The sequence below is a fragment of the Micromys minutus genome (genome assembly GCF_963924665.1).
Source record: "Micromys minutus genome assembly, chromosome: 17".
Lineage (NCBI taxonomy): Eukaryota > Metazoa > Chordata > Mammalia > Rodentia > Muridae > Micromys > Micromys minutus.
In genome coordinates, this window is record NC_137952.1 from 27315468 (window position 1) to 27342724 (window position 27257).

At 51.0% G+C, this 27257-nt stretch overlaps 3 protein-coding genes across 3 annotated transcripts in view; 2 read left to right on the forward strand and 1 right to left on the reverse strand.

Annotated features, from left to right (window-relative positions):
• Positions 1–3463, forward strand: part of RTF1 (RTF1 homolog, Paf1/RNA polymerase II complex component) — a gene marked incomplete at its 5' end in the record, with an annotated part of 54568 nt that extends 51105 nt beyond the window's left edge. Inside the window, 3 exons of the mRNA XM_080931033.1 lie at positions 349–444; positions 1048–1159; positions 1399–3463. Of these exons, the coding sequence (XP_080787159.1) occupies positions 349–444; positions 1048–1159; positions 1399–1505 (315 nt within the window). The 3' untranslated portion in view covers positions 1506–3463. The remainder of the gene's footprint in view (positions 1–348; positions 445–1047; positions 1160–1398) is intronic.
• Positions 3464–9023: 5560 nt separating this feature from the next.
• On the forward strand, positions 9024–16950 carry ITPKA (inositol-trisphosphate 3-kinase A; the record flags this gene model as incomplete). The annotated part of the gene is made up of 7 exons (XM_080931006.1): positions 9024–9506; positions 15445–15541; positions 15617–15833; positions 15929–16133; positions 16346–16447; positions 16563–16634; positions 16747–16950. 7 exons carry the CDS (start codon positions 9024–9026, stop codon positions 16948–16950), a joined length of 1380 nt encoding a protein of 459 aa, XP_080787132.1.
• Positions 16951–17645: 695 nt separating this feature from the next.
• Positions 17646–25437, reverse strand: LTK (leukocyte receptor tyrosine kinase; the record flags this gene model as incomplete). Its single annotated transcript, XM_080930930.1, is given in 31 exon segments — positions 17646–17926; positions 17929–17977; positions 18105–18140; positions 18142–18208; positions 18259–18334; positions 18337–18359; positions 18482–18569; positions 18572–18682; positions 18685–18737; positions 18856–18950; positions 18952–18953; positions 19042–19172; positions 19356–19408; positions 19519–19609; positions 20053–20141; positions 20143–20243; positions 20461–20483; positions 20485–20554; positions 20992–21052; positions 21056–21067; positions 21071–21112; positions 21118–21137; positions 21919–22017; positions 23772–23934; positions 24020–24136; positions 24138–24158; positions 24252–24386; positions 24390–24399; positions 24786–24847; positions 24849–24960; positions 25343–25437. Coding segments are annotated over 31 exon segments (2388 nt in total).
• Between the last annotated feature and the right edge of the window lie 1820 nt (positions 25438–27257).

Here is a 27257-nt window from a genome sequence, read left to right on the forward strand (position 1 = left end):
CCATTAGGAAACTAATAAAGAAGTTAAAAGTTATATTTTTCTAGCTGGGATTTGTTTGTCTCAACCTTGGGTCTGGATTCTTTTTTATCTTTCTATAGGGCATAGAGGTAGTAAAAACCTAGGAGTTAACCGTCTGTACCAGGGTCTATTTTCAGTACAACAGACTCTTAGCATTGGCGCCTAGCTGGGGTGTTTTAAAGGATTTAAGTGTGCTTTTCCACTGACTTGACCTGTTAGTGGATGCCCTCTGGTACTTGTATGTTAGTGGGAGTAAATGGGAAAGTATCTGGCATGGGATTCTGAATGTTAAGTAGTCTTTAAAATAATTTAGGAATTTTTTTCTTCCAGTCCAGGGACCCAGCTGTTCAGGCTGCCATTTTGGCCCAGCTGAATGCAAAATATGGTTCTGGAGTATTACCTGATGCTCCAAAGGAAATGAGCAAGGCAAGTATAGTAGACTTTGAAGCTAGACTGCAACCATTAGTGTTCACAGGGGTGTGGGAAGTGCTCGTCATTCTTTCTTCACTTATTTAGGTAGCCATTATTAAAGTTGATTTATGTTACTAAGTGTAATCGCTGGGACTGAATTGTGATCAATCCTAAACTACTTCCTTTTTTTTTTTTTTTTTTAAGATTTATTTATTTAGTTCATGTATATGAACACAATATCCTTGACACACCAGAAGAGGGCATCAGATCCAATTATAAATGGTTGTGAGCCACCATGTGGTTGCTGGGAACTGAACTCATGACCTTTGAAAGAACAGTCAGTTCTCTTAACCACTGAGCCATCTCTCCAGCTTCTTAAACTCACCTTTCAACTCATGCCATAGACAAGTGTTCCTTTTCCTGTCTGCTTTGAAGCCTAGAAAGGCATCAGGAGAGAAGGCTTCTTCATCTATGGCCTCTCCTGATCTCTGAAAAGGGCCTTAGAGTTGGAGATTTGTATAGCTTAACTGGAGAACCTATTCCTGGCGCGTGTGTTTGTGTGTGTGTGTATGTGTGTGTGTTGGATGTCTTAGGTTTTGTTTCCTTGTCTCACTCCAGGGACAGGGAAAGGATAAAGATTTGAATTCTAAGTCAGCCAGTGACCTCTCAGAAGACTTGTTCAAAGTACATGACTTTGATGTGAAGATTGACTTACAAGTTCCAAGCTCAGGTATGTGTGTGTTTGTTGGGGCTCAGAGGGAGGTCCCTAAGGACCAGATAGATTTGTGACTCTGGAGTCTTGATTATGGAGAGGGAGGAGGTCCCTGCTTCACCATGATCCAAGGCCACAGATAGGCCACATGTCAACCTTGAAAACTAGCAGGTTTCAGTCAGTAAGGCTTCCTGTAGAAGTGAAGCCAAAAATCAGATCTCTACAGGTCCTTAGTTTGCCAATTTGTTCTTTCCCAGAGTCAAAAGCTTTGGCCATCACTTCCAAGGCCCCACCAGCTAAGGATGGAGCTCCAAGGAGATCTCTGAACTTAGAAGACTACAAAAAACGACGGGGGCTTATTTGAGCACTTCCAGCCTGCTGCTTCCAACCCTGCATGCCCCATCACCATCCCACCTTTCCTCGTTTCCTCCCATGTGCCCTCTTTGGGCTGGAGCAGCAGTGGAACTGGGAAAAGACTCTAAACTGCCAGTCATTGTAATATAAACCATTTGCTGTATAGACCTTCCTCGTCTGTACCATCTCCCAGAAACCTCAGGCCCCACCCAAGGTGGATCTGGGGTGGTTGGGGCTTCTTTCATGTCTTTAGGTTTGTGTTTGCCCTCCCCACCTGCTTTTGGTTTTTAACCAGCACTGTTTGGCCACCCTGCACATTCAGTATTACCATGGAGCTGGGGTTCTCGATAGAGCTCCTAGTGGCAGTAGCGGCAGCTCTTCAGGCTGCCTTGGGCCCGACCATCGAACATTTGGCACCTAACCCTTGCAGAGAGTGGGACTGGGCGGCTGCCATCTTCTTCCCTTCATCTTTCTCTTCCTGTGTCCATGGAAGAGGGATTTTCAAAACCAGTTTAGTTTCCAAAAAGTGTACATTTATGGGGAGGGAGGGGGCCTAATTTGAGTGTGTGAGTGTGTGTATGTGTGTGTGTGTGTGTGTGTGAGTGTGTGTGTGTGTATTTTATATCATTTTTTAAAATGCAGTACTCTTTGTACCAGTCTGTCATGGGTCTATAGCTGTTTCAGATTTTTTTGAGCTGTACTTGAGCATCTGAAACTGCAAGAAAGAAACTGATTAAATGTGATTCTTCTTACTAAACAGGCCTGAGTGCTGTAGCTGTGTGACTTCCCTCCCTCTACCCCACCCTGCCCTGCCCCGCCCCACAGGAAACTCCCATCTACCCTCTTGCCCCATAGGCTGTGTTCTACCAGGTGGGCAGGAAGCTCATGGCAGGTCCCAGGGAGGGCAGCCAAAGAGTGTCTCTCACTCCACAGGCACCACTGCAGCTTCTTGACTGAACGTAGCACATCTTGTCCCCACCCACTGTTCCTATCTCTTCCTAGTGACTGATGTTTGGCAAGAATAACATTGTGTTCTGTTTTTTAAGAAATAACTCAACATGACTGTGGAGAGCAAACAGAAAGGTGTAGGTTGCAAATGTTACCAGCATGTGCAATGGGGTGTGCCCATGTGTGTCTGTGTGTGTGCATATGTGTGTGGTGAGCATATATGTATTGTGCAGCTAGGGTGAAGCCAGCAAAGAGGTGTGTATGTTGTTATGAGATGTTTGAAAAGAAATAAGCTGACTGCTTGATAATCATTCTCAGGTGTAAAGCTCCAACTGTAAATAAAAGTGGCATTTGACACATTTGTTCAGAACAAAGTACAGCTAATGGTATCCAAGCAGTAAGCTAAAGAAACAGCTGAGAGCCACTGACCTCCACAAGCGACGACGCATCGAGCTGCCCGCCCTGTACTTCACTGACTTTTGTATAAGGAAGGGATGATGGGAAATCATGGAATTAAGTGGTATTAATGGATTTACTACTCTTCTGATTGAATGAAGCCTCGGTGTTGCTTTATCTTAGTTTACATTTTTACTTTCTGAAAAGCAGCAGCGGGTGGTTTTAAAGAAGCATTGTGACTGTAGGACTGGGAAATGTGGCCCTGCCCCAGCTTTGTGCTCGCTGTGGCACAGAGTTGGGCAGAGGTGTGGTGATGGGCTCGTTGCAACCATACATACTTGAAGAGTCCATTGACCGAAGCTCTTGTAGACTTGTGTAAATGGGAATCACAGACTATTGAGCGCCACCTGCACTCGGGCAGAATCCTGGAGCTGCTGGGACCTCTCCCATCATGTCAGACTTGGACTCTTTTTCCTTCTCGTTTAAAGGACATAAAACCATAGAATCCATATAATCGGTGGAGTCATCCTGACCCACGTGTAGATCTGTATCTAATATTATTTGGATTTGGACAAGTGTCAATGACATTATGGCTGTGTAATAAAATTTTTATTAAAAATGCCACACACTGTAGCCCCTTTGCCACTCTCCACCTGCAGCTGCTGAAACCCTCATGCTGAGATGCCAAAGCACGGGGCAGGAACAAAAACCCACCAAAGAAGATGGAAAGTTAATCCAGCAACTGACCTGCCTATCTGCTGATTGCAGTCAACATTCAGCACCCACCTTCAGTCTCAGCTGAGGTGGGACCTCTGAGCCAAGAATCTCAGCCAAGCCATGTTACGTTGGCTTTGCTCCACCCCTTGGGTTTCTAGTGGGTCATAGTTTTTCTTGTGGTGAAGACCCTCAGTGGGCCCTCCATCATCCCAACTGCACTTCCACATTGAAGGGCATAGCACCCAGAGCTTTCCTACCCTTTTTCAGGTCTGGGAAGTAAGAGTCGGTGTCCATATGCTTAGCTCATGCTGTCTGTAGATCTGTTGTCTGGTTTCTGACAGGAACAGAGAAAGTCTGTTTTTGTTATTTTTCTGTGAAGTCCTGACTTATCACTCAATCTGTAAAATATATTTGTAAATAAACTCGATGGCATTTTAACAAGGGATCAAATTTGGTCCAAAGCTTGCATCTTGAGTGGCACCCTTAAAACTCCCCAGAATGAAAATGGCTGTCTTAACCCTTAAGCAACATCCTCATGATGGTAGTTCCCTGACCCAGCATGAGTTCCAACATGATTTTTCTTTTTTAAGATTTATGTGAGCACGCTGTTGCTATCTTCAGACACACTAGAAGAGGGCACTGGATCCCATTACAGATGGTTGTGAGCCATCGTGTGGTTGCTGGGAATTGAACTCAGAACCTCTGGAAGAGCAGCCAGTGCTCTTAACCACTGAGCCATCTCTCCAGCCCAAGTTCCAGCATGATTTAACTGAGCAAGTATATATGTCTGATGTGCTGTCTAACCTCAGTGAGAACCTGGTTCTAACAGTTTTCTCATGACCCAGGCAGTTCTTTTGCTTATCAGGAAGCCAGGAACTAAGTCTAGCTGAGCTCCTGCAATCCTGCCCTACACAGGTAAGACCTATGCATGCTCCCCACAATGCTGAGGCTGCATCATACTCCTTTGCCTGTGTTGGCTAAGCAGCATAGAACTACAGTCATCCTCTACAGAAATGGTAAAAGCCAGTGAAAGGCTGCCTGGTGTTGACAAGGTAGAACCTACAAGCATATCAAACTTGTCACCATTCACTGCTTGACTGTTGGGTGCAGAAAGCCCTTTAAAGCAGAGAATGAGTTGACAATCAAGCCACTTAGTTTTCAGTATCCGGTTGAAGAGAAGGGGAAAGATGATCAACTTTTTATCAGCTTCTCCCAGGAGAGGAGACTGTTGAGTGGCCCAAGAGCTCTAACAAGCCAGAAAACCACAAGCTCAGCTCAAGATTTTTTTTTTTTTTTTTTTTTTTTTTGTATGATTACAAAAACCAAAGGCTCACACTGGGTTTCCTTGGGTTGTGTTGGGAGCTACGAGGAGCAGCTTTAGTAAAAGATCCACTGTAGCTACTCTGGGCCTGCCCTAATCCCTTGGCCTGGGGTAATACCCAGTCACTGGAGCCTAGGCAAAACTAGAAACTCCAGCCTGCTCTGCACCTCGGATAGCCAAGGGCTAAAGGCAGCGCTTGGTACTTGGCTCATCTCCTAGCACTACCACTTAATCCCTAGGGATAGCCTATGTCTCTGTGACACAGTACCCCATCTTATTACATGGATAATTAGCTAGACATGGTAGTCCATGTCTTTGATCCAAGCACAACCACCAAAACAGCTGTAGCTAAATTGGCAGTTTGTCTGACATTCACAAGGCTCTAGATGTGTTCCCATCAGCACATGCCTGCAATCCCAACAGTGAAGAGGTTGAGGCTGGACAGTCAAGAACGTTGTCTTCAGCTACATAGCCAGTCTGCTTTGGGGAATCTTCTGGAGACCTCACTCCTCTTCCTTGTCATTACCTCTGGCCTTCCAACATATACCACCATCAGTAAACTACCAAGAGTATTGAAACTCAAGCCAGAAAAATAGCACCTTGGGCTGGAGAGATGGCTCAGTGGCTAAGAACACTGACTGCTCTTCCAGCGGTCCTCGGTTCAAATCCCAGCAACCACATGGTGGCTCACAACCATCTGTAATGAGATCTGATGCCCTCTTCTGGTGTATCTGAAGATGGCTACATGTACTTATACATGTACTAAATAAATAAGTCTTTAAAAAAAATTTTGGAAGACAAGCACAGATGATGTCCATGTCTTCTCCCCTTTAAAAAAATTTTTTTTTTTATCAAACTTCCAGTTCTTCCCATAACTACATTAAAGCCTTGTCCAAAAGTACGAGTTTCTATCAGCTTCCCTCTTACCCTTCACTAGCTGGAAGTCACCTTGGGGAAAGTCTCCTGGGACCTGCCTGTACTTTGGGTGGCCTTTCAGCTTCCTCTAGTGAAGCACTTATTGAACAGTAGAGTTGGGAGCTCACCTCATCCAGGCAGCACTTACCTGACCGCTGAAAGGAAGGGAAAGGATCAATCAGACAGGCCCAGGTTTTCTGATCCCAATGCAACTCACGCACAGCGCACAGCGGTTGGGACTGGGGAATGCCCTGCCCAGTGTGCCCGCAGCATCAAAAGCTCAGGCTTCCTGTCGGATTCTGGAAACGTGGCTTCGAAGGGTGGAGCTGGCCCCTTGGCACTGAGCACAGGTGTATCCTAAGGGATCTGATGGGTTCGGTATCTTGGCAGCCCAAGTCGGAGCAAGACGAGGGTGAGCACAGCTGAAATGGATCGCTGCTTGGCAGTGAGTACTTGTGAGCGCTTGCACATGTACCACTTGTCCCTCCCTTCCCCAAGCTCGAGGCACCCCTGGTCTTAAGGGAGGTGCCAGGTGACTTGGGGTGGCCTAAACTCACCTGCAGTGGTCCATAGCCCCTGGGACCCTGGGCCAATGGCAGCTTTCCAGGGTTCCTGCTTCTGACGCTCGGGAGAGCATACCTGCTGGAACTGGGTTTCCTTTGAGAGCCACATCTACTCTTTCACTGGGAGACAAGTTTCCTAATGACCGCTAGGACTCAGCACCCCACTAGCATACATGGGTGGGGCTTGAGCAGCCTAGGTTGGCTTCACACTCCGGAGTCCCTGACCTTGGACCCTCCAGTTGTCATTGCCTCCAAGTCGCTGGCCACTATAAAAGGCCCTACAATTCCAGCCTTCAAGAGACTCATAGGAACACAGGCTCCTTGAGGAACAGCAAATTTTGGTTCTGAAGTGTCAGGAGAGACCGCTGTAACAGCACATACACAGGCATGGTAACATTTTGTTTTAGACAATTATGGAAGACCAGCCCTGCTTTCATTATGGCTATTCCAGAACACTGTCACAAAGACTAAGCTATGGGGCAAATTGCTAGAGAAGAGAAGAAACCCAGAGTTGAGAAGTGTCAGAGGTTGAAACTGTCAAGGAAGACACCTTGTACATCTTATTTCCCCTTCCAGAACTGCTCTTCCCCACCCTACAGTTGAAGTTGGGTCCAGGTTCCCAACAGCCTTCTTTCTAGAATGCCCAGGGCAGAGCCAAACATCAGAGACCACTTGAGAATGTTGAAACTGAGTAAAAAAACTGAGAGACCAAGGTTCACAATGCTCCCCTGAGGACCCATTGCAAACGGTGAAGGAAACCCTGTAGCATCCAATGGTCAGTTTTCTGGATGGCTCCTGTGCGGTTTGGTTTTCTTCCATAAAACTGTGAAATAATAAATCAGCCCCAGTAACAGAGCCATTTGTTCTTACAGCCTTTGCATCTGGCACAATGCCTTGTTCATTGCAACCACTCAATAGGTGTTGTTACTCAGTGAGCAAGTCAAGGTATTCCCACAAATCACTGGACCTCTCTTAGAAGGCTCAAACTATCCTAGGTTACTAGAATGAAATTTTGTACTAATCCCACCAGAGGAAAATAATGTTGTGACCCCTCCCCTCCAACACTGAGCTGCTTCCACTGAGGAGGACCTGGAGTCTGAGTGGCAAGTCTCTCATTCAAGAATACATGTTTCCCTGCCTTCTCTCTCCCCCTCTGTTTGTCTGGAGCTGGAGAGATGGTCCAGTGGTGAGAGTCCTCTTCCGGAGGACACAGGTTTGGTCCCCAGCACCCACATGACAGCTCACAACCATCTGTAACTCCAACCCCAGTGGATTCGATGCCCTATTCTGGCCTCTGTGAGCACTGGGTGGTCCCACCTGGTACACAAACAGGCATGCAGGCTGAAGACCCATACATGGAAAAAAGGCTTTTGTTTGATTGGTTTTTATTTTTTATTTAAAGAAGCTTTTAGAAACTGCACAGGACCAGACAGACGTGGGAGTAGTGAGCAGTAACTTTGCTTTAGCACCTGCAGTGGAAGCAGAGAATTCCGGCTTCTGCTCACAGTAGCCTTGCAGTTCAGGTGAGCACCAGCAAGCAGACCCGTCCAGAGGTGACAAGGAGTTTTTGCGGTGTCTGAACTTCTACTTCAGTGTTCCCTTTTCAGTGCACAGCCACAAGTCTAGGCCGTGTGAGGTTTTCATCTTTTGACAGATTGGGAAGTGGAAAGGAGAGAGCCTAAATTTTCCATCTACGATACGGTGGGCCTGAGACACTGGCTGTCTATCGCAACACTAAAAAACATTCGCGTTTGGAGCATCAAGTCTTTTTCTTTCCTTCCATGCTGGGCATAGAATCCAGGACTTGTCACATACTAGACAAACGCTCTACCACTCTGCTATGCACTCAATAGCCATCTCTAAAATTTTACTCTCACAGCAATTCTCCAGAGTTGGCAGCTCCACTAGGAAGCAGAATCAGCAGTTCGGAGAGGACTCTTTGAAGCCACAAAGCTCCAAAAGAAGGGGCGGGGGAGAAGAGCACCTCCAGCTAGTGGGGGGCTGGAGAGGGGCGGTGGAAATGCAGGCCAGGACTTGGAGAGAGTCAGACTCCGCCTCTTGACCTTGTTCTCTGCCCGCTGGGAAGTGGAGAGCTTCGAGGGATGGGGGTGGGGAGCAGTCTCAGCTCGACCCTAGCCACAAATTGGGCGCACTCCTTGGGGTGTGGCTTCCTTGGGTGGCTGACGGCCTTGAACTCCGGATTAAGGGGCCCAGGCCAGAGAAAAGCCCCAGAGACTCTAAAGACTTTGAACACGGAAAAGAGCCCGAGGAAGCGTGTGAAGGAACGGGCGTAGCTTCTTCCTGTGCAGGTCTTTGGTTTGCACTGAAGGAATCCCTTAAAAGCCGCGGGAGGGCACAGGGCTCAGGGCGGGGCAGGTCCCTCCAGCCTCCTTGAAGGCAGGTCGAGCGATAAGTCAGGGGCCCGGCCTGGGTCTTCCCTGTGACACTCCGGACACTGCAAGCCTCTGCAGCCGCGAGGGCCCCGGGAGGCCCGCGCTTTCTCAGAAAGTGAAAGGAGTGGGCGGGGGGCGCGGCCGGGGCGGGGCGGGGCCGGGCGGGCGTTGCCGAGGCTCCGCCCCAGGGCAGTCCTAAGCCCGGGGCGCTGAGCGTCTCCAGTCCCCGCCGCGCCGCGGGCTGGTGGGCTCGGCAGCGGCTCCGGTGTCGGGAGATGACCCTGCCCGGGCGCCCGACGGGCATGGCGCGGCCACGGGGCGCTGGGCCCTGCAGCCCCGGGCTGGAGCGGGCTCCGCGCCGGAGCGTCGGGGAGCTGCGCCTGCTCTTCGAGGCGCGCTGCGCCGCAGTCGCCGCCGCAGCAGCCGCAGGGGAGCCCCGGGCCCGCGGGGCCAAGCGGCGTGGGGGACAAGTGCCCAACGGGCTCCCGCGTGCTGCTCCTGCCCCGGTGATCCCGCAACTCACTGTGACAAGCGAGGAGGATGTGGCCCCGGCTAGCCCCGGCCCGCCAGACCGGGAGGGGAACTGGCTCCCAGCCGCGGGGTCGCACCTGCAGCAGCCACGCCGCCTCTCCACCTCGTCCGTCTCCTCCACGGGCTCCTCGTCGCTGCTCGAGGACTCGGAGGACGATCTGCTAAGCGACAGCGAGAGCCGGAGCCGCGGCAACGTGCAGCTGGAAACAAGCGAGGACGTGGGGCAGGTACGGGCCGCGGGGGCGGGGCCAGCGGGGGCTGCGCGCCGGGGACCCGGCTCCCAGCTCTGCTCCGACCGGCGGCTTGCATCCCCCTCCGAGAGCCCAAGCCGGGGGTTTGGGGGTGTGCAGGGGACATGGGGACAGAGAGGGACCCCAGGACGACCTCTCGCCTTGGTTCTTTTTCGGGGGCTAGGCAGGCGATGGTAGCTGAGCGCTTGGGCGTCTAAAGGAGGTGCGCGACCCACGGAGCCGGAGCCGGCGGGTCGGCGGGCAAACCTGGGTAACTGTCAGGTAGGGCTGGAGAGATCAGAGCGGGGTAGCCTTGCCCCGGGAGCCCTGAGAGAGAAAGGGGCGCGTGAGCTTTTCTCTCTCCTCCCCCTCTCGGTGCCGCGGCCCCACCCCCGCCGTTGCCACGGTTTCCCTCTCTTGAGTGGGAGTGGAGCGGAGCTCCTGGCTCTGCTCCGGAGCCGCTGCCGTCTGCTCCCCGCGTGCGCACGAGGCGTGGACGCGGGAAGGGAGGGGCGCGGGGCTAGAACGGAGCGCAACCAAGATCCACCTGCTGCGCCCCCCTCCTCGCCTTGGTCTACTGCTCCTAAGTGTCGTGGGGAAGGTAAACCGAGGCTGACAGGAGCTTGCTAGTCTCTGTCTTAGTAGTGTGAATGTTCCCGGGCCAATTTAACCGTCAGATATCACCGGCCACTGGTGAGATGAAGTCACTTCGTGGTATGGCCCTCCTTTGCTGGAGGTTGAACTCAGGGCCTCAAACACCGTAGGCAAGCACAGCCTCCACTGAGCTACATCCTCAGCCCTCTTTCCTTGACGCTAATTGCCAAGTTACAGAGAAACGCAGTCTAGCAGCCTATAGCCCATTCAGGCCTTGAACTTATGATCCATCCTCCTGTCTCAGTCATCTCCCTTGTTTTAACCATGGCCAGATAACTAAATGAACTGCCCGTGGACTGTGCGATGTTGCTCTAGATTTTACGCGAGCGTTCCTCGAGTGGAAAGAGAGACCGGGAACGCCCCGCTCTGCCCAGAAGGCCGGATCCTGGCGACTTCGTAAGATGCGTGCCCGGGTTGCCTGGACGCCTTGAGGAGAGCGCTGAGGTGTGGCCTGGGCCTTCTGGAACCCGGCATCCTGCACACTAGGACTGGACGGAGCGAGGGAGGCAGTGTAACGACTGAAGTAGCACTGTGACTCAGAGACTTACAATACAAAAGAGAAAAGGGGGTGGGGGACTCACAGCAAGGTTTGTCCCCCCCCACTTCCCGTCATCAGGTATAGGAGTTGGGGTTCAGTCACGAGTCCGCTGCGCCCTTCGTCCTGACAAGTCAGAGTATGATTGGGTACGGTGGTCGTTCTTGGAGCGACTCTAAACTAAGATACTGAGGCGAATGTCGCCGAGGCTCCTCCAAGACGTTGGCTTGTAAGCAGTGGGAGGATCTCTGAAGAACCTTAACTGTAGATCGGCCACTCCCCTGCTCTAATCTCTGACACCCGAGAGGCGGGCCCTGTGGAGGGTGCGACCTGTAAGAGATGGGAGGACCCGGGCTGGGGCGCAGGCACACCCGCTTCCCTGCTCCGCCCGCCAGGACCCCTTAGTGCTCAGGGAGAGGCTGTGCGGAGGAGGACCCGCAGTCTAAATCTGGGTCCAGTGTAGGTAGCTCCGGCAGGGGTCCCGGCAACCAGGAGAAGCCGGAGCTAGCGGTTCCCTGCAAGTCTTCATCTTCCTTTCCCACCCTGGGCCTCAGCTTCTCCGGGAGCCTGCAGGAGTGGGTCCAGATGGCCTCCCGGGGCTCTTTCAAATTCCCTGGTTGTCTCCCAGGCTTCCCAACCCCCAGCCCGCCGGGGCCTCCCCGAAGGCAAACAGCTCCGGAGTTGCAGATAAGCCTGGAGCTGTTGACAGAGGCTGCCTGCGTCTGTGTGGAAGGGCCGGGAGCGGACTTTGCCTCACAGCAGGCCCCACAGCACGTCCGCCCTGGTCGCCTTTGAGGGCTTCCCCGGTCAGGCTTTCCCTGGACCTTTGAGGGTCCCCACTGACCGTTAAGGATGCACCTGGGGAAAGATGGTGCTTGCATTCTAGGGCTGCCGCCTAGCCAGCCAGCATCTCACACCCAACCCGAGGCCCTAGAAGCCTGTCTCAGCCAGGTTCTATGGCCTTTCCTTTACTTCCTAGACGCTTGTAGAACCTTCTCAGAGCAGAACATGAAGGGCTGATGGATGGGCAGCTTTGCTCCCTCCAGCGGTCTTTTCTCTGATAGAAGGAAAATTCAGGAACCAAGGAAGAAGCAGGAGTCCTACTCCAAGGGCAGCAGGTGCTGTGACTCTAAGGCCTTGGCTGTCACCTCAGACATTTGTGGGAGTGACCCTAGCAGAAGAGAGGGGGTTTTGATTCTTATTCATCTGGTTTTATTCTCTTAATAACTCAGGCTAGGTAAGGAGACCTGGATGCTGTCCTCTCCAGGACTCAGAACCCCCACACATCATTTTTCACTAATTATAGAGCAGAATTTAGGTTAACAGACTTCCTTTTTAAAAAGCAAATGCCCATGGGAAGGTGAAGTCGTGGGTCACTTATACCTTAGTGCAAATCATTTCATAAATTTAAATTGATTGCTCTCCCCACCATCACCACAGGGAGTGCTAGTTTGATAGGACAATTGGAACATGGGGAGGGTGTTGGGCTGATGGAAATTTCAACCAGGATTGGTGACTGTATGGAGCAGTAGTTCTCAATCTTCCTGATGCTGCGACCCTTTAATACAGTTCCTCATGCTGTGGTGACCCCCCAACCATAACATTATTTTTATTGCTACTTCATAACTGTAAGTTTGCTGCTGTTGTGAATCATAGCGTATTTCTCTGTGTTTTCTGATGGTCAGACGACCCCTGCCAAAGATGTGTTTGTCCTGCCCAGGGGATTGAGAACCTCTGTTATAGAGGCTGGAAACTAAAGACAGGGCAAAGGATGTAGTCTGGTAGGGAATGGGCTGTCTGGGTTGATGTAAGGAGCCGATGTCCACAAGGCTTCCAAACAGAGCTTAGACAAGGAAAGGTATAGGCTAGGACATAACAAATCCCTGCTTATGGAGGAGATACTCATCTGTAGGGAAAAGAAATTATCAGAGGGGCCTCCTTTGTCATCAGAGCATCTGGACACAGGTTTCTTGGCCTTTGCACCCAATGTCTGGGCAGCCTCTGGTTGGTAGAAGCAGCTTCTCCTTGGAGAGCTGGTGAACCATATCATCCCTGATGTTGTTTATGAGCCAAAATCTTCACCCACCCACCAACCCAAGGGTGACTGTCTAGCAGGCCTTTTGGATTTACTTGTTTGTAAGTATACTATGTCCCCTGAAAATGGAGGGAAGCCGGCAGTAAGTTGGCTTCTACGGCACTTACATCGGCTGGATCCATGGTTGACCATGTCTGTTATTGTCTAGGGAGTTCAGCTGAGATAATGGGCAGAAAGCTCTTTGTTACCTGCAGTTAGAATCCCCTCTTTGCTCACACAAGACTCACAAAACCAAGGCAGGGAGAGTGGGGAATGGCTATTCATATCAGCTCAGAGACAAGTTGATATGTTATCATATGTTAACCAATCAACCGAGTGATAGCATATACATTTTTAAAGACCTATCTTAATGTTTCTCGGCCTGGCCTCAAATTCTTGGGTTCTCAAAATCTTCCTTTTTCAGCCTGCCAAGTAGCTAGGACTATAGCCATGCCCCAGCATGTCCCATGAACCGTCTTCTGTGAGGCTTCTCCTGAGCCTTCGATCCTTTCACGGAAATCACAAAACCTTTAATCCCAACACTTGGGAGGCAGAGTCAAGTAGATCTCTGAGTTCAAGGTCAGCCTTGTCTACAGGCTGAATTCCAGGACACTCAAGGCTACATTAAAAAAAAAAAAAAAAAACCCTGCATTGGAAAGAAAGGAAAACCCCAAAAGGAAGGATGAAGTTTCCTCACACAGACCAAGCTGGTCCTCCCACCAGGATGACTACAGAACCAAGTGTACCCTGATTAAGTTCCTTCTTGCACCACCCTCCCTCAAAATCTTGTTAGGCTTTTCAAACCACCCAAGCCTTTCCTCATTAAAAGTAGTCAGAGGAGGCCCCTAGGCCCACCTCAGAGATCAAAACCTTCATAACTGTGAATGTTTCACCTTGTAAAAGCTGTCTGCCATGTATCCCACTTGACCCCCAGAACCAATATATCAAAACTGCCAGATTGGATCATAGTGAGGAAGTGGGAGTCTGGAACCAGGGCATGAGGGTGCTAACTTGTGTGAGCCTTGATGTCCCTGTGTAGGGACATGAATATGATCCCAGTTCATATTCATGCTGTGCGCAGGCATCAAGATCATCAGGATTCTCAAGTTGACTGAGAGAAGAGGATGCTTCTGCCAAACACACACACACACACACACATACACACACACACACACACACACACACACACACACACACACGCATGCTACATCGATCACCTTCCTGAAATTTTACTTGAGGATTTGGAAGGAAGGGAGTTTTATAATAAAACTTGGATTTATTATGCAGCAAAATGCAAACCTTGTGTGTATTTAAAGATTTATAAAAGGAGTTTTGAAAGATGTCATGTTTCTAGTGGGCTGCTTCTGGCTACACCCCCAGATCCCCGGGGATTGGACATGTGATCACGCCCTAGTGTGCTGTGTTGGGAAGGCGAGGGCAGTGTTGACCGTGGGAAGGTGCAGGGGATCCAGCAGGCAGGCAGTAAATGGTGGGGTGGCTCATGTTAGGGCGCCCCTACTCCCGGAGGAAATGGCACTTGGCTTGGATCACTGAGCTAGAAAGTGAAGGAAGTAAGGACTTAAAGCGCCCAGTGCCCTGTCACCAACCCCACTTCTTCCACAGGCAAGGCCTTCTGGTCAATAGAATTCTGCTGCTTAAGCTTCCTCCTCATTTCTTAGCATTCCTTTTGGCAAGGAGGGCTGTTCCACGATACATAACTGAGCCAGCCCCCGCACACCAATGAACAAAGGACGGCTGAATTTGGGGTAGAAGGTAGAAATGTCGATCGAGTGGAAGGCAGAGGAATGGCCGTGAGGCAAGGAGTAACACCCCCAAATACACTTACCTGCAGTTTTCTCTAAGAATAGGCTATGTACTTTGCATTTCCTCATCAGACCTTATGTTTCTTGATCCAGATCACAGCCAAGGATGCCTTGAGCTTTTGGCTTTGTTATCTAATAAGAAGTCTGTGGGATCCGAGGGCAGCTAGAGGGTCCTTTTTTTTTTTTTTTTTCCCCACAAGCCCCGGCAGGCTGGCCTCCCTTCCCTGGTTCTGTCTGAAGGGTTGATTGTAACTGGTATGCCCTCCTAAGTGAGAGAACCAGGTCCCAGGTGTGTAAATCCAGTATCTAAATTTGGCCCAGTTCTCTCAGGGAGTTGGGTTTGGAGAGTCAAACTCAATTCATTCATTGCAATAGTGCTGAAAGCCTAATTGTCCGCCCCACCCCATTTCACAGATGAAGGAAAATGATACACAGAAGCATTTTCTATGTAGATATGCAGATTTTTAGTTCTATCCCAGCTTATACAAGATGTCCCCTGACATCTCATAATCAGCACTAGGGCTAGCCATCAAGTGATTTCTGATATTCCTAAATTCAAAAATCTTGACAGCCTACTCAATCAATGGTAGAGCTAGGTTTAACCCTGAGCCTTCTGGTGCTAAATCCCTGGCTCCTTTCCGACTATTTGAGTAGCTAGAACAGCCTTTTCTCTGCCTACCTCAGTTACCTGCCACACTGGATTGAAATTCATTTTCTTTGCTGACTGAGTAGCAAATGCTTGGGTGAATGACCTTAACTGCTTCTAGTAGGAGGAGGTCAAGTTGAATTCCTGCTCTGGAGGGACATTACCGAGATGCTGACTTGAAGACCTGGACTTGTTGTTTTCAGAAAAGCCATTGGCAGAAGATCCGCACCATGGTCAATCTGCCAGTAATGAGTCCTTTCAAAAAGCGCTACTCCTGGGTGCAGTTAGCAGGGCACACAGGTGAGCATCATGGCAGGTGGGTGAGGTTGCTGCGACAGGAAGGTGTGAGCAGCTCTAACTGGTGACCCTGTGCAGGGAGTTTCAAAGCTGCGGGCACCAGCGGCCTGATCCTGAAGCGCAGCTCTGAGCCTGAACACTATTGCCTGGTGCGGCTGATGGCTGACGTGCTGCGTGGGTGTGTGCCAGCCTTCCATGGCGTTGTGGAGCGGGATGGTGAAAGCTACTTGCAGTTGCAGGACCTGCTAGATGGCTTCGATGGGCCTTGCGTGCTTGACTGCAAAATGGGTGTCAGGTTTGTGTCCCCTGCCTTGGTTGGGCAGAATCAGCAGGGGAAGCAAGGACTGGGATAAAAGCTCACATGCCCTGGCCCCTACCTGCCCCTCACAGAACTTACCTGGAAGAGGAGCTGACCAAAGCCCGAGAACGGCCCAAGCTGCGGAAGGACATGTATAAGAAGATGCTGGCAGTGGATCCTGAGGCACCTACTGAGGAGGAGCATGCGCAGCGCGCCGTCACCAAACCACGCTACATGCAATGGCGCGAAGGCATCAGCTCCAGCACTACGCTCGGCTTCCGCATCGAGGGCATCAAGGTGGGTCGAGCCCCCTTCACTTTGCATGGCCTTTCATCTGCCCCAACCTCAGTACTCTTGACCTCCTGCCTCAACCAGAAGACACCCTCTAATAGCCATCTCTTAATCCCCAGGGGTTAAGGCCCCGGGGAGGTACCACTGCCCTTTGCATGATCCTCTCTCCTCTCAGATGAGTCCTGGTCTCTGACACTTACCTTGCTCACCTCCTTCAGAAAGCTGATGGATCTTGCAGCACTGATTTCAAAACTACACGAAGCCGAGAGCAAGTGACTCAAGTCTTTGAGGAGTTCATGCAAGGAGATGCGGAAGTGCTGGTGAGAGGGGTTCCTAGAGCCCTGAATTTGGGCACTCGTACAGTATTTGTTGGGCAAGTTGAAATAAATGCACAGAGTCGGTGTGAAGTTAACCTGTCCACTCTGACTCTTCCAGAGGAGGTATCTGAACCGCCTACAGCAGATCCGGGATACTCTGGAGATCTCTGATTTTTTTAAACGGCATGAGGTAAGAGGTGGGCGGGCTCAGGGTCTGGGTTTTCTGCTTTATAAAACTGAGAATGGGAAAATGGGGTGTTTCTGGGAAAGGCGGGTGGCCTGACTGCCGTGGGGGTCGGCAGGTGATTGGCAGCTCACTCCTCTTCGTGCATGACCATTGCCATCGGGCTGGCGTGTGGCTCATCGATTTTGGCAAGACCACGCCTCTCCCCGATGGCCAGATCCTGGATCATCGGAGGCCCTGGGAGGAGGGCAATCGTGAGGACGGCTATTTGCTGGGGCTGGACAATCTCATTGGCATCTTGGCCAGCCTGGCCGAGAGATGAGGCTGGACCTGTGGCTGCATCCCCACCATGCATGCCGGCAAGAGACTGGAACCCCGCTGGGCGGGCAGTTCACATGGTCCTGCAGGGCCAGGTGCCATCCACTACGGGAGTGTAGTAGTTAGGAGTTGGCTTCCACACAAGCCTGGTTCCCAGAACTGAATGACACTAATTATAGGAGGGGAAGGAAACAATGGGCTTCTCCCCCAGCCCAGCTCTTCTCAAGTGGCTTTGCACCTCTCCAGAGGGTCCCGATCCAGAATTGTATTTCACAGGTGTATAGATTTACTGGTCTAACTTCCTACACTACAGTGGACACCCTTCCTAATAAAACTCAAAGATTCAGCTTCTGTGACTCAGGCCTCTTCCCCTTCACCTCCCCTTCTCCCTTCCTCAGTTCCAGACTCTCACATTCACTCAGAGTACTAAGAATTAGAAAGGTTTATGTTGATTATTATTATTATTAAAAACATTTGTAGCACTTGGATGGGCCAGAGGAAAGATACTTATGGGGAGTGGACAATCAGGATTCCCAACTGACTCCACAGTGGATGGATGGCCTCTGGTTCCAAAGACTGAGAGTAGCCTAGGCCTTTCCCCAAGAGGGTCTGGGCTGGTTTCCAGTGTGGAAAGGCCAGGCTGCTTGGACATCCCTGAAACATGCCTGAACATGCAGCACAGGCTCCAGGGGGCAAAGGCTACTGCATGCCTGTAAAGGAATTCAAGGAGGAGCCATCGCTGAGGTCAATGCCAGAATCTTCACCCTGGGGGTCGCTTGGGGTCCAGGAGCCATAGGTGGGGTTCCAAATATTCTGAGGTTGGAGGTATCTAGATTTGAGGGTCTTGAGACTAGAGGGCAGCCAAGAGCCAAGAAGGCCTCCTTCCCAGCTTTTCAAGTTCTGGGAACTCAGCTCCAGGGGCTTTGGGGATCTTAGACCTTCCAATGACCTAGTCCCCAGCCCAGGGGTCCATTCCTCCCTAGAATGGGTCCTGGTTCCACGGGCAGGGGTGAGTTCAGCACATCAGGGTCCTGTGATGGGAGAGTTGGGGAACAGAGAACCACATGTCTATTTTATGGCTTTCTTCCTACCCTACAGAACCAGGGTAGTTAGAATGGATCAAAGGATACTGGGGAGCTGGTCGGGAGGAAGGCACACCTGAGTGCAGTACTGAATGTGCTCCAAGATGCTGGCTGGCAAAGTCAGGGCGGAGCTCAGGCTGATGCTGCCAGCACTGGGTTAGGAGAGGCAGGAGTTGATGCCTCGCAAAACCTTGAAGTAACTTCTTCCCTGGGCAGCACTGTTAACTCACACTGGCTCAGGACAGTTCCTAGGAGGGTTCATCCTGTTCCCTGTGGTAATGAAGTCTAGAACCTCCTGGTTGGTATCTCCCAGAGCAGGACCCCAAAAGACCTATATCAGAGGTGGAAGAAACAAACAAGACCCATTATGTGTAGTGTCCCCTCCTGCTTGTCACATGAGGAGGCATGAATTCAGTGTGGAGGAAGAGAGCACAGCAGGGGACATGCTATCACCAGGAGTCTGTCTTGGATGTGAAAAGGCCCTCCAGGAGAGCTTCTGGTGGCATCCACTTGACTGGGAGCAAGGTCCAACCCCCTTGAGATAGTAACTGGCCCTATATGAGGGAGAAAGGAAGTGATGAGTTTTTCCAGTGCGGCCAAGCCAGCCTCCTTGGGGCAGCAGCTTTTCCACCTCCCTGGTTCCTGACATTCTAAAGTCTTGGCCACTTGGCTGGCTCCTCTGCAGCTAAGCAAACAGGCAGCGATGTCTCTAAAATAGACAAAATCAGAACACAGGCGCTCTGGCTCTTTCTGATAACATTTCTTTAAAGTGTGTATATACAGAGAGGAATGTTCTGAGGGTCTCCTGAGTCACGATTGTTTCCAACCTGTGGATGAAGTGATTTTCCTCCAGGTAGTGGCAGCCCTGGGCTACATCCTGGGCCAACTGGAATAGGTCCTGCATGGTCAGAGGTGACAGTTGTCACTGAATTGGGCAGAAGGCACATCAGCTGATCCAGACCATAGAACAAGTGGTTTTAGAAGGGTCTGGGGAGCCCAGAGAAGGGCCTTACCAGTTGTGCTATGCTGTGCCTCAAAAAAGCTCTTCATATTCCCACCAGACATTAGCTCCAGCAGAATGAGGTGAGGGGCAACCCAGAAGCTGAGCCCCACGCAGCGTACGGTGTTCTGATGGCTGAACTTCCTAAGTAGAAATGACACGTAAGGCCCGTCACCAGTGAGGAGATAAGCATGCTCTAGATCCAATTAAAGTGCAAAAAATTTCTGTGCACTAACATGCTCCCTCTCAGCCCTAAAGAGAGGAGAGGCCATTCCTGTAGGCAGGTCCTGCCTCCCACCATTCCCTCCTGCCTGCCCTTGGGTGCACCTGAGGATCAGAGCTTCCAGCTCATCCTGATGGGAGCAGAGCTCTGGCGGAGTCTGGGGAAGGAAGCAGAACTTTGGTAGGTGCTTTAGGAGGATGATTAGCAAGCTCTAGCATCAGTCCATCCTTCTATATGCCTCCCCCAACCAGAAGCCCTACCCCTCACCTTGATAGCCACTGGAAGAGGGCGGGAGTCCCTAGGAAGATCAATCACTAGTCCCTCATACACTTCCCAAAAGGCAACATGACCAAGGGCTCTATAAGAGGATGAGTTGGAAGGAAGAGGGTGACATAGACAGGGTCTATAGAGAAGGTCGTGTCCCTTTGTCTCTTTGATTCCCACCCCATAGGCCCAGAAGACCTCTGAGCTCCCTCTGAGCCATGGGTGCTTTCAGACAAGCTGATGCTGACAGAGCCGGGGCAGAGGAGAGGGCTGGTGTCAGGGTCACAATGTAAGATAATGTCTCTCCTTGTGCTAATGCAGACCCTTCTGGGAGAAAGGCAAACTGTGGGCTCTAGTACAGTCACATTCCCAGGTCTCTGTACCCCAGAACTGGGGCAAAGCTGACACTCTACATGCTACTTTGCCTTTTGGAACTTTCTCTGCACAAGGGATTTGAGTTAGAAGCATCACGACAGGAGGAAGGATAAGGAAAGGATTTAGGGTGCATACCATTGCAGAAGGAGGTTGAGGACTCACCCGAGTAGAGTGATGTTGGCTGAGGAAACCTCAGTGAGCCCGGGGGACAGAGGCCAGGACTGGGCAGGGCTGAGCCCCTCCTGACAGTACTATGGGTGCTGTCCTGGTGGTAGAGGTTCGAAGCTTACTCAGCTCCAGCTCAGAGCCTGGCAGCCTGGTTCCCCACAGGTTCTGACATTTCTTCTGGTTCACTGCGGGTGAGAAGAGAGGTATGTCCTCTACCTGTTCATCAGGCCCTGAACATCTCCCCATGACTCACTGGCACGACTAAATGATGAGAGGAATCTACCATTGCTCTGTGGGGGTAAGGGCCATGAAGTCAGCCACATTTACCCTAGAAACACAGAGAAGCTCATCAAAGCCTGGTAGAGAAGGGTCAGCCTGCATCAGCATGCTAGATGCTCATACCTAGAATCAGGACTCCACACAGTAAGGAGACTCAGTGTCAAGGCTGCCACTACAGCTCCCAGCAGAATCAGAGGGCTTGTGATGGTTGGCAGGTCTAGGGGGGAAAGACCGTCATCTCCAGCAAGAGTCTCCTCTGCCCCTTTATCCTCAAGTGTCTTTCTCATTTGTCTTGTGTTTTGTCTTGTCTCCCAGTAACCCAGGCTGGCCTCAGACCCTCAATTCTCTGCTACCCTACCTACTGCTGGGATTACAGGTGTGTGCTATCACGTCTAGTCTAGGTACCCTTAAATCTTATCCACGCTCCAAGCCTTGTCTCAATGTTTATTTTCCCATGATGCCACCCACAGCTGTCCTAGACAAAAGCAACTCTCCCTCTAGAGAGCCCCTTAACTATTTGATACCTCCCATAGCAACTGCCATTTTTAGATACATATCTATATCTAAATATCCATCTTGCCTCCCACACTGGCCTACATGTTCTTGACAGGAGACTGTGCCCTGATGCATTTCCAATGCTCTATGAAGACATACCCATGCAAGTGCTATTATCCAGGGCTAGCTCCATGCCCTCCGAGCACATACACTCGGTCGTCTAGAGCTCTGCCTGCTACTGGCAGGCTTTGAAAGGACAATAACTGCCATTGGGGTGCTTTCAGATCTCCACCTCCCATGGCCCTCTGTAATTGTGAGTAAAGGAACAGATATGGTGAGGTAGGGACATACAGGCCTTTCCAGCCACATGGCTAATTCTTGTCAGGAGTGTAATCAGTGGTCCCAACCACAGCAACACAAGGGGATGTCAGAGCCCCGGGGGCCTTCTTTCTTTCCTTCTATTTTTAAAGATTTATTTATTTATTTATTTATTTATTTATTTCATGTACACTGTAGCGGTCTTCAGACACACCAGAAGAGGGCATCTGATCTCATTACAGATGGTTGTGAGCCACACGATGTGGTTGCTGGGATTTGAACTCAGGACCACTGGAAGAGCTGTCAGTGCTCTTAACAGCTGAGCCATCTCTCTCCCGGGACCTCTTTTCTGTTGACTGATTTCATTCAGAGATAGACAAAGATATGCATGCACATGCTTGTGAAGTCAGAATCCCTTTTCTCCTTCTACCATGGTTTCGGGTCATCAGGTTTGAGAGGCAAGAGTTTTACCAGAGGAGCCATCTTGCTGGCCCAGCCTGGGGACATCAGCCAAGACTGTACATAACATCTTCTGGGACCCATGAGCCCTGAGGTGTTTGGAGAGAATTCATAGCAAAGACACTTGCCTAGCAATTTGGAATACCTGTACTGGAATCACCACTCACAGATGCTTCTCAAATGTTCCTGTGCCACTTAGGAACTGGGTTTCTCACAGCTCAGGGCAGATGGTACCTATGTATAGTTGTGGGTCCAGGTATTGAGGAGGATGGCTGACCAGGCTGAGAGGCAGGAGTTCCGGGCAAATGCCTGCCAGAGGCTGTAGGTAGATCTCGCCACTGGGGTGAACAAAGGATATGCCATCTTCCTCATCAGCCCAGAAGAGGTCAGACTCAGAAGTATCACCACCTTGAAAAGGAGAGTGATGGAGATTTGACTATGGAAAGGAGACTGGGTTTGGAGCAGGAGCACCCAGATGCTTTGTGTAGGAAGCTGGCTTATGATGAGCAGGAAAGCTAAGATCTCCCATTGTAAATCCTGTGTGGCCTCTATAGTGACATTGTACAGCTGCTGAGGGGTTAGAGAAGGGGGAACTGACTGTTCGGCTGAAGCCCACAGACCTGGCCTAGCCTGGATGGAAGGAACCCTTGTCTGTCTGAGCCCCTCCAAACCACACACTGAGCTGTGAAATTAGCCCACAAACTCCATTCCTGTGTGAGCAAAGATGTGTTGTGACGCATTTATGAACAGTGTCCCCAAGCTCTAGGGCAATTAAAACAGATGGCAGCACCTCCTCTGCTGTCATTCCAACTCTCTTTAAAATTATTCATAATAACTAAGTTTTAATCAGCAAACAAAAATTGTGTGCTTATTGTGTATATGATACTTTGAAATGTGCATGCATTGTGTCATCACTTAAGCCAATAAACCATTGTTTGCAGCAAGAACATCTCAGAATTACTCTCTTCGCCATGTTGAGACTAGGGATGCAGCCTAGTGCTAGAGCATTTCTCTAGCATACCCAAGGCCCTGGGTTCGACCACAGGCTGGGTTTTATCCCCTACACTGACAGAACCAAAAAATATTGCTATCAATTGTGATTACAGTATTGAACAAAAGATAAATTGATTCCTTCTGTCTAATTAAGTTTCATTTTAGTGTGACCAGCATCTCCCCAGCTTTCCCCTGGATTTTTATTTCTAATAATTTCTGTGGTAAGCACACTTTGAGAACTACCGACTTAAACCATCCCTTCCCTGAACCCCCCCAGCTCAGCATTCTAACAAGACTGGCCCTAAATTCCTTAGTCTTTGGCAAAATAGGGATTTGTTTTGGAACAGGCACTTGATTTCATTGCATCTGTGATTTGCAATTGATTTGGGCTTTTCTTTCTTTCTTTCCTTCTTTTTCTTTCTTTCTTTCTTTCTTTTTTTGTTTTGTTTTTGTTTTTAAGTCAGGGTTCCGTTGTGGGACGGTGGCTGGCCTGAAGCTCACAGAGATCTGCCTGTTTCTGTTTTCCCAGTAGTGAGTAAAAAAATTACCAAGCCTGGGTAATTTGGCTCTTTGTAAAAGACAAAACAAGACCAGCCTGGCTGGTGGTGGTGTATTCCTTTGATCCCAATTCCTGGAAGGCAAAGGCAGGTGAGTGTCTGTGAGTTCGAGGCCAGCCTGGTTTACAAAGGGAATTCCAAGACAGCCTGTCTCGGAAAAAGAAACCCTGCCTTAAAACAAAACAAAACAAAACAAAACAAAACAAGACCAGTATGTAGCCCAGCCTGGCACCCAAATCACTCTGTAGTTACCTTGAAATTCTGCCTCCAGCAGGCGCTGCAGGGAGCGCGCCACCACGCCCAGGTCTGACCAGGTCTGATCTTCTAAGAGGGGCTGGCAACGGTGGAGGGTGGGGTATTCCCCATCTATCTGGAAAGCTCAGGTCACATCATCCGGGCTGCCCGATTACCTTCAGCGGGTGCACCTACACGGATAGCCGCCGCCGCAGCCCCCTCGGCTCCTTCCCGCGGCGTGCGTTCGTTCGGGCATGCGGAGAGGGGGCCCGCGACGTCCAACTGTCCCCTCCACCAGTGAAGCAACAGCGATCGACGGGCAGTGGCGGTGCGGAGCTGCCGGCCTTCCCCGCCTTCCCATCCCGGAGGCACGCTCACCTGCCGCTCCTCCTCTCCCACCGCTGCCTGGCGCCGGGCGCGCCGTGCTGGTCTCCAGCCTCTCGGAAGCGGCTTGAGTCGGGCCGTGGTCAGGTCGCCTTCGGTAGGACCTCCCGCCACCTCCCGCCGCCACCAGCAGCGGTTCTGGCTTCCCCGCGCGCAACTATGGGGCCAGTGGCCGGTTAGTGGGAGAGGGGAGCCAGGGACACTCAGCTGGGGGTCGAGGCGACAGCACCCAGGGCACCTACCCAGAAGATGTAAGTGGCGCCTCTGCCACCCCTTGCCCCGCTGGCCCAGCATTTCCAGCCTGGGACCCTTTTGGTCCCATCAGTGGTCTTATGTTCCCCAGACTCTCCCAGATAGACCGAGCAGGCTCTCAGGGCTCCCCTGGCTAGCACCGAGGTTAAATGCGGTGTGACCAGGGACTCTCTCCTCCCCCAGTTGTGGGCCCGGGCGCCCCATCCCATTCGCCCCGCTTACTCCGGGACAGGCGTCCTGGCCCTGCTGCCCCACAAGGACGTACACCGGCTCCCCGCGGCTGAGGAAGGCGACTGCGGAGAGGAAGACGCCGTGCGCCCGCGACAGGTGGTTCTGGGCGCCCTTGCCTTGCACTCCTTAGGCGGAGATCCTGAGGGAAGAGAGGGTGCCGGTCCTGGGTGGCTCGGTCCTGGGCCAGGCTGCAGCTCAAGGTCGGGAACCCGGGGCCGGGAAGCTTCCTAAGGGACTTAAGTAGACTGTGAAGGTTTGGGCAAGACCGAGTTTACACTTAGGTCCCGCGTGTATTTCAGGAGTGTCAACGTAGATGGCAGGAAGAGAGTCAAGCCCCATCTGGAGTCACCAATGATTAGGTGCCCATCCTGTGGATGGTAATGTGAAAGGACAGACAGTCAAAGTGACTAGGTATCGCTGCAGAATATTTTAAGACTAAAAGTGGTGGGGCTCTGGGCCCAGTTTCCTTGGACTGTAGAATCAGCCTCGCAGGTGATTCCCATCCTCTCTTTGCCAGTCACTTACAGATACTGGCCGGTGTCTGGCGCCTGCCACAGCTGCACGCCTTTGAGAGGCCTGGCAGCCCCCAACTGTCACCATCACGCTGCTCCCTGTGTGTGCCCTGTCGCACTGTGTTTGTGTGGGTCCGTTCCCAGGTGTTAAACACCCAGGGCCCCCCCCCCCCCCCCCCCCCGCTTGCCTAGATGCAAGGGAGAAGGAAAAGAGTTCCTGTCCAGGCCTAGGGATCTGGAGAGGGTGCGATAAGAAAAGGGAGGCGCCTGAAGCTCTCCTAGAGGATTTGGGAGGGAAGCTGGCTCCAGTCTACTGAGCGTGGAGATGACTTTCCGCTCCTGGGAATTAAGGATCATCACCGGCCAAGGTAAGGGAGTTAGAAAAGGTGCCTAGAACTCCGAGTTGGAGCAAAAAATGATTCCTGAACGGTGGATAGGGAGAAAGTGGGGTTAGAAGAAGATGCAGATTGTGACTGGGGAGATTTAAGAGACAGTCAGCAGTTTCCTGCTTCCGGCACACCCCAAATGCTGCCCAGCGGGTGCATACAGAGCCTGAAGTTAGATACTTACCACCCAACTGGGTCTCCCAAGCCTTTCAAGATATCTACATATGTCACATCCTCTATTTTGGGGGCTGCACTGCTCCCGGTTGTACAGCACCCCATCCCCTTTCTATACGTTCTTCCCAGGTAGTATCAAGGCTCCATCCACCTGATTCTGAGATTTGAACATGCTCTGTGCCGCCTTTTTTACTGCACTCTAGAAGCACGAGGCCATCTCAGAAGGAGCCACTGAGACCTGGTCTGTTGCCAGCGGAGCCCCAAGTCTAGGTGTCTCTGGTTGGCTGGTACCCTGATCACCAAACAGCACTTAGCGGCAGTTCCCAGCCACAGCAGCCTCAGGTGGGAGTAGCCCATTGCTCATCCTTTGGTTCCAGCTAAGGATGATAGTTGAGAATTTGCTAATCTGGATCCTGGTTGCAGTTTATAGGTGTGTCCAGCAATCTCAGGGCTATCACCACGACCCTGTCGACTTCCAGCTGACCTGGATACACCAACTTCAGACCGGGGAAATAGGAGGAAAAGGCGGGAGATGAGGGCAGTGAGGTCCCCAGACTTCTGGGTTGAGCCTTGCTGAGCTGAAGGGCTCTCAGTCTCCACCCATGGTACCCCAACAACTAGTATGAGTTCCTGGAAGAAGTCGACTCTACATTATTTCTAGCCAGTACAGAAGCCTAGGCTGGCATCCAGTTTGAAAGCAGACTAACATTGGAACATTGTACTGGCTGGTTTTGTGTCAACTTGGAGTTATCATAGAGAAAGGAGCCTCAGTTGAGGAAATGCCTCCATGAGATCCAGCTGTAAGGCATTTTCTCAACTAGTGGGTGGGGCCATCCCTGGGCTGGTAGACCTGGGTTCTATAAGAAAGCAGGCTGAGCAAGCCAGGGGAAGCAAGCCAGTAAGTAACATCCCTCCATGGCCTCTGCATCAGCTCCTGCTTCCTGACCTGCTTGAGTTCCAGCCCTGACTTTCTTTGGTGATGAACAGCAATATGGAAGTGTAAGCTGAATAAACCCTTTCCTCCCCAACTTGCTTCTTGGTCATGATATTGTGCAGGAATAGAAACCCTAAGACAGCTTACATGAGACTTCCTCTCAAAAAGCTAATAGATTAAGCTAATGCTAGAGCACACACAGGCAATGCAGTTGCTCAGCCATAGTCCACCACCTGCAAAAGCACATGGAAGGAAACTTCTACAAGCCACAAGGCACCCACGTACTGAGAGGGCCAGTTTGTGTATTGTGCCCTTCAGCTTTGGCTCAAAGAGGTACCAGGCACACACATGGTACACAGAAACATGTAGGCAAAACATCCATACACATTGTGTGTGTGTGTTTTCAAGACAGGGTTTCTCTGTGTATCCCTGGCTGTCTTGGAACTCACTTTGAAGACCAGGCTAGTTAAAGGCATGTTCCACAATGCCTTTCACAGTAAAATATGTTTTTTAAGCAAGCCTATGTCAGATTTCAGAGAAAAGGATAATCTAGACAGTACCAGGGCTGGTGGTTAAGTGCACCTGGGTTTGGTTTCTAGTACCCACAGCAGGAAGCTCACAACCACACAGCTCCAGGGGGATCCAACATTATCTTCTGGTCTCTGTACACATGCCCTTCACACATACAGATGAACACATATTATTTTAAAAAAAGCCCAGAGGGCTGGAGGGATGGCTCTGCTCTTCCAGAGGTCCTGAGTTCAATTCCCAGCAACCACATGGTGGCTCACAACCATCTATACTGGAGTCTGATGTTCACTTCTGGCATGCAGGTATACATGCAGATGGAGCACTCATGTACATAAAAAACCCACTGAGAATGGTGTACATCACAGGCTGCCGTTTGGGTTCTCTCACACCAGCACTTCCAGGGCCTGCAGAGTCTTCCAGGACCACACCCACTCCAAGAGCATTGTCACTGTCACGTGGG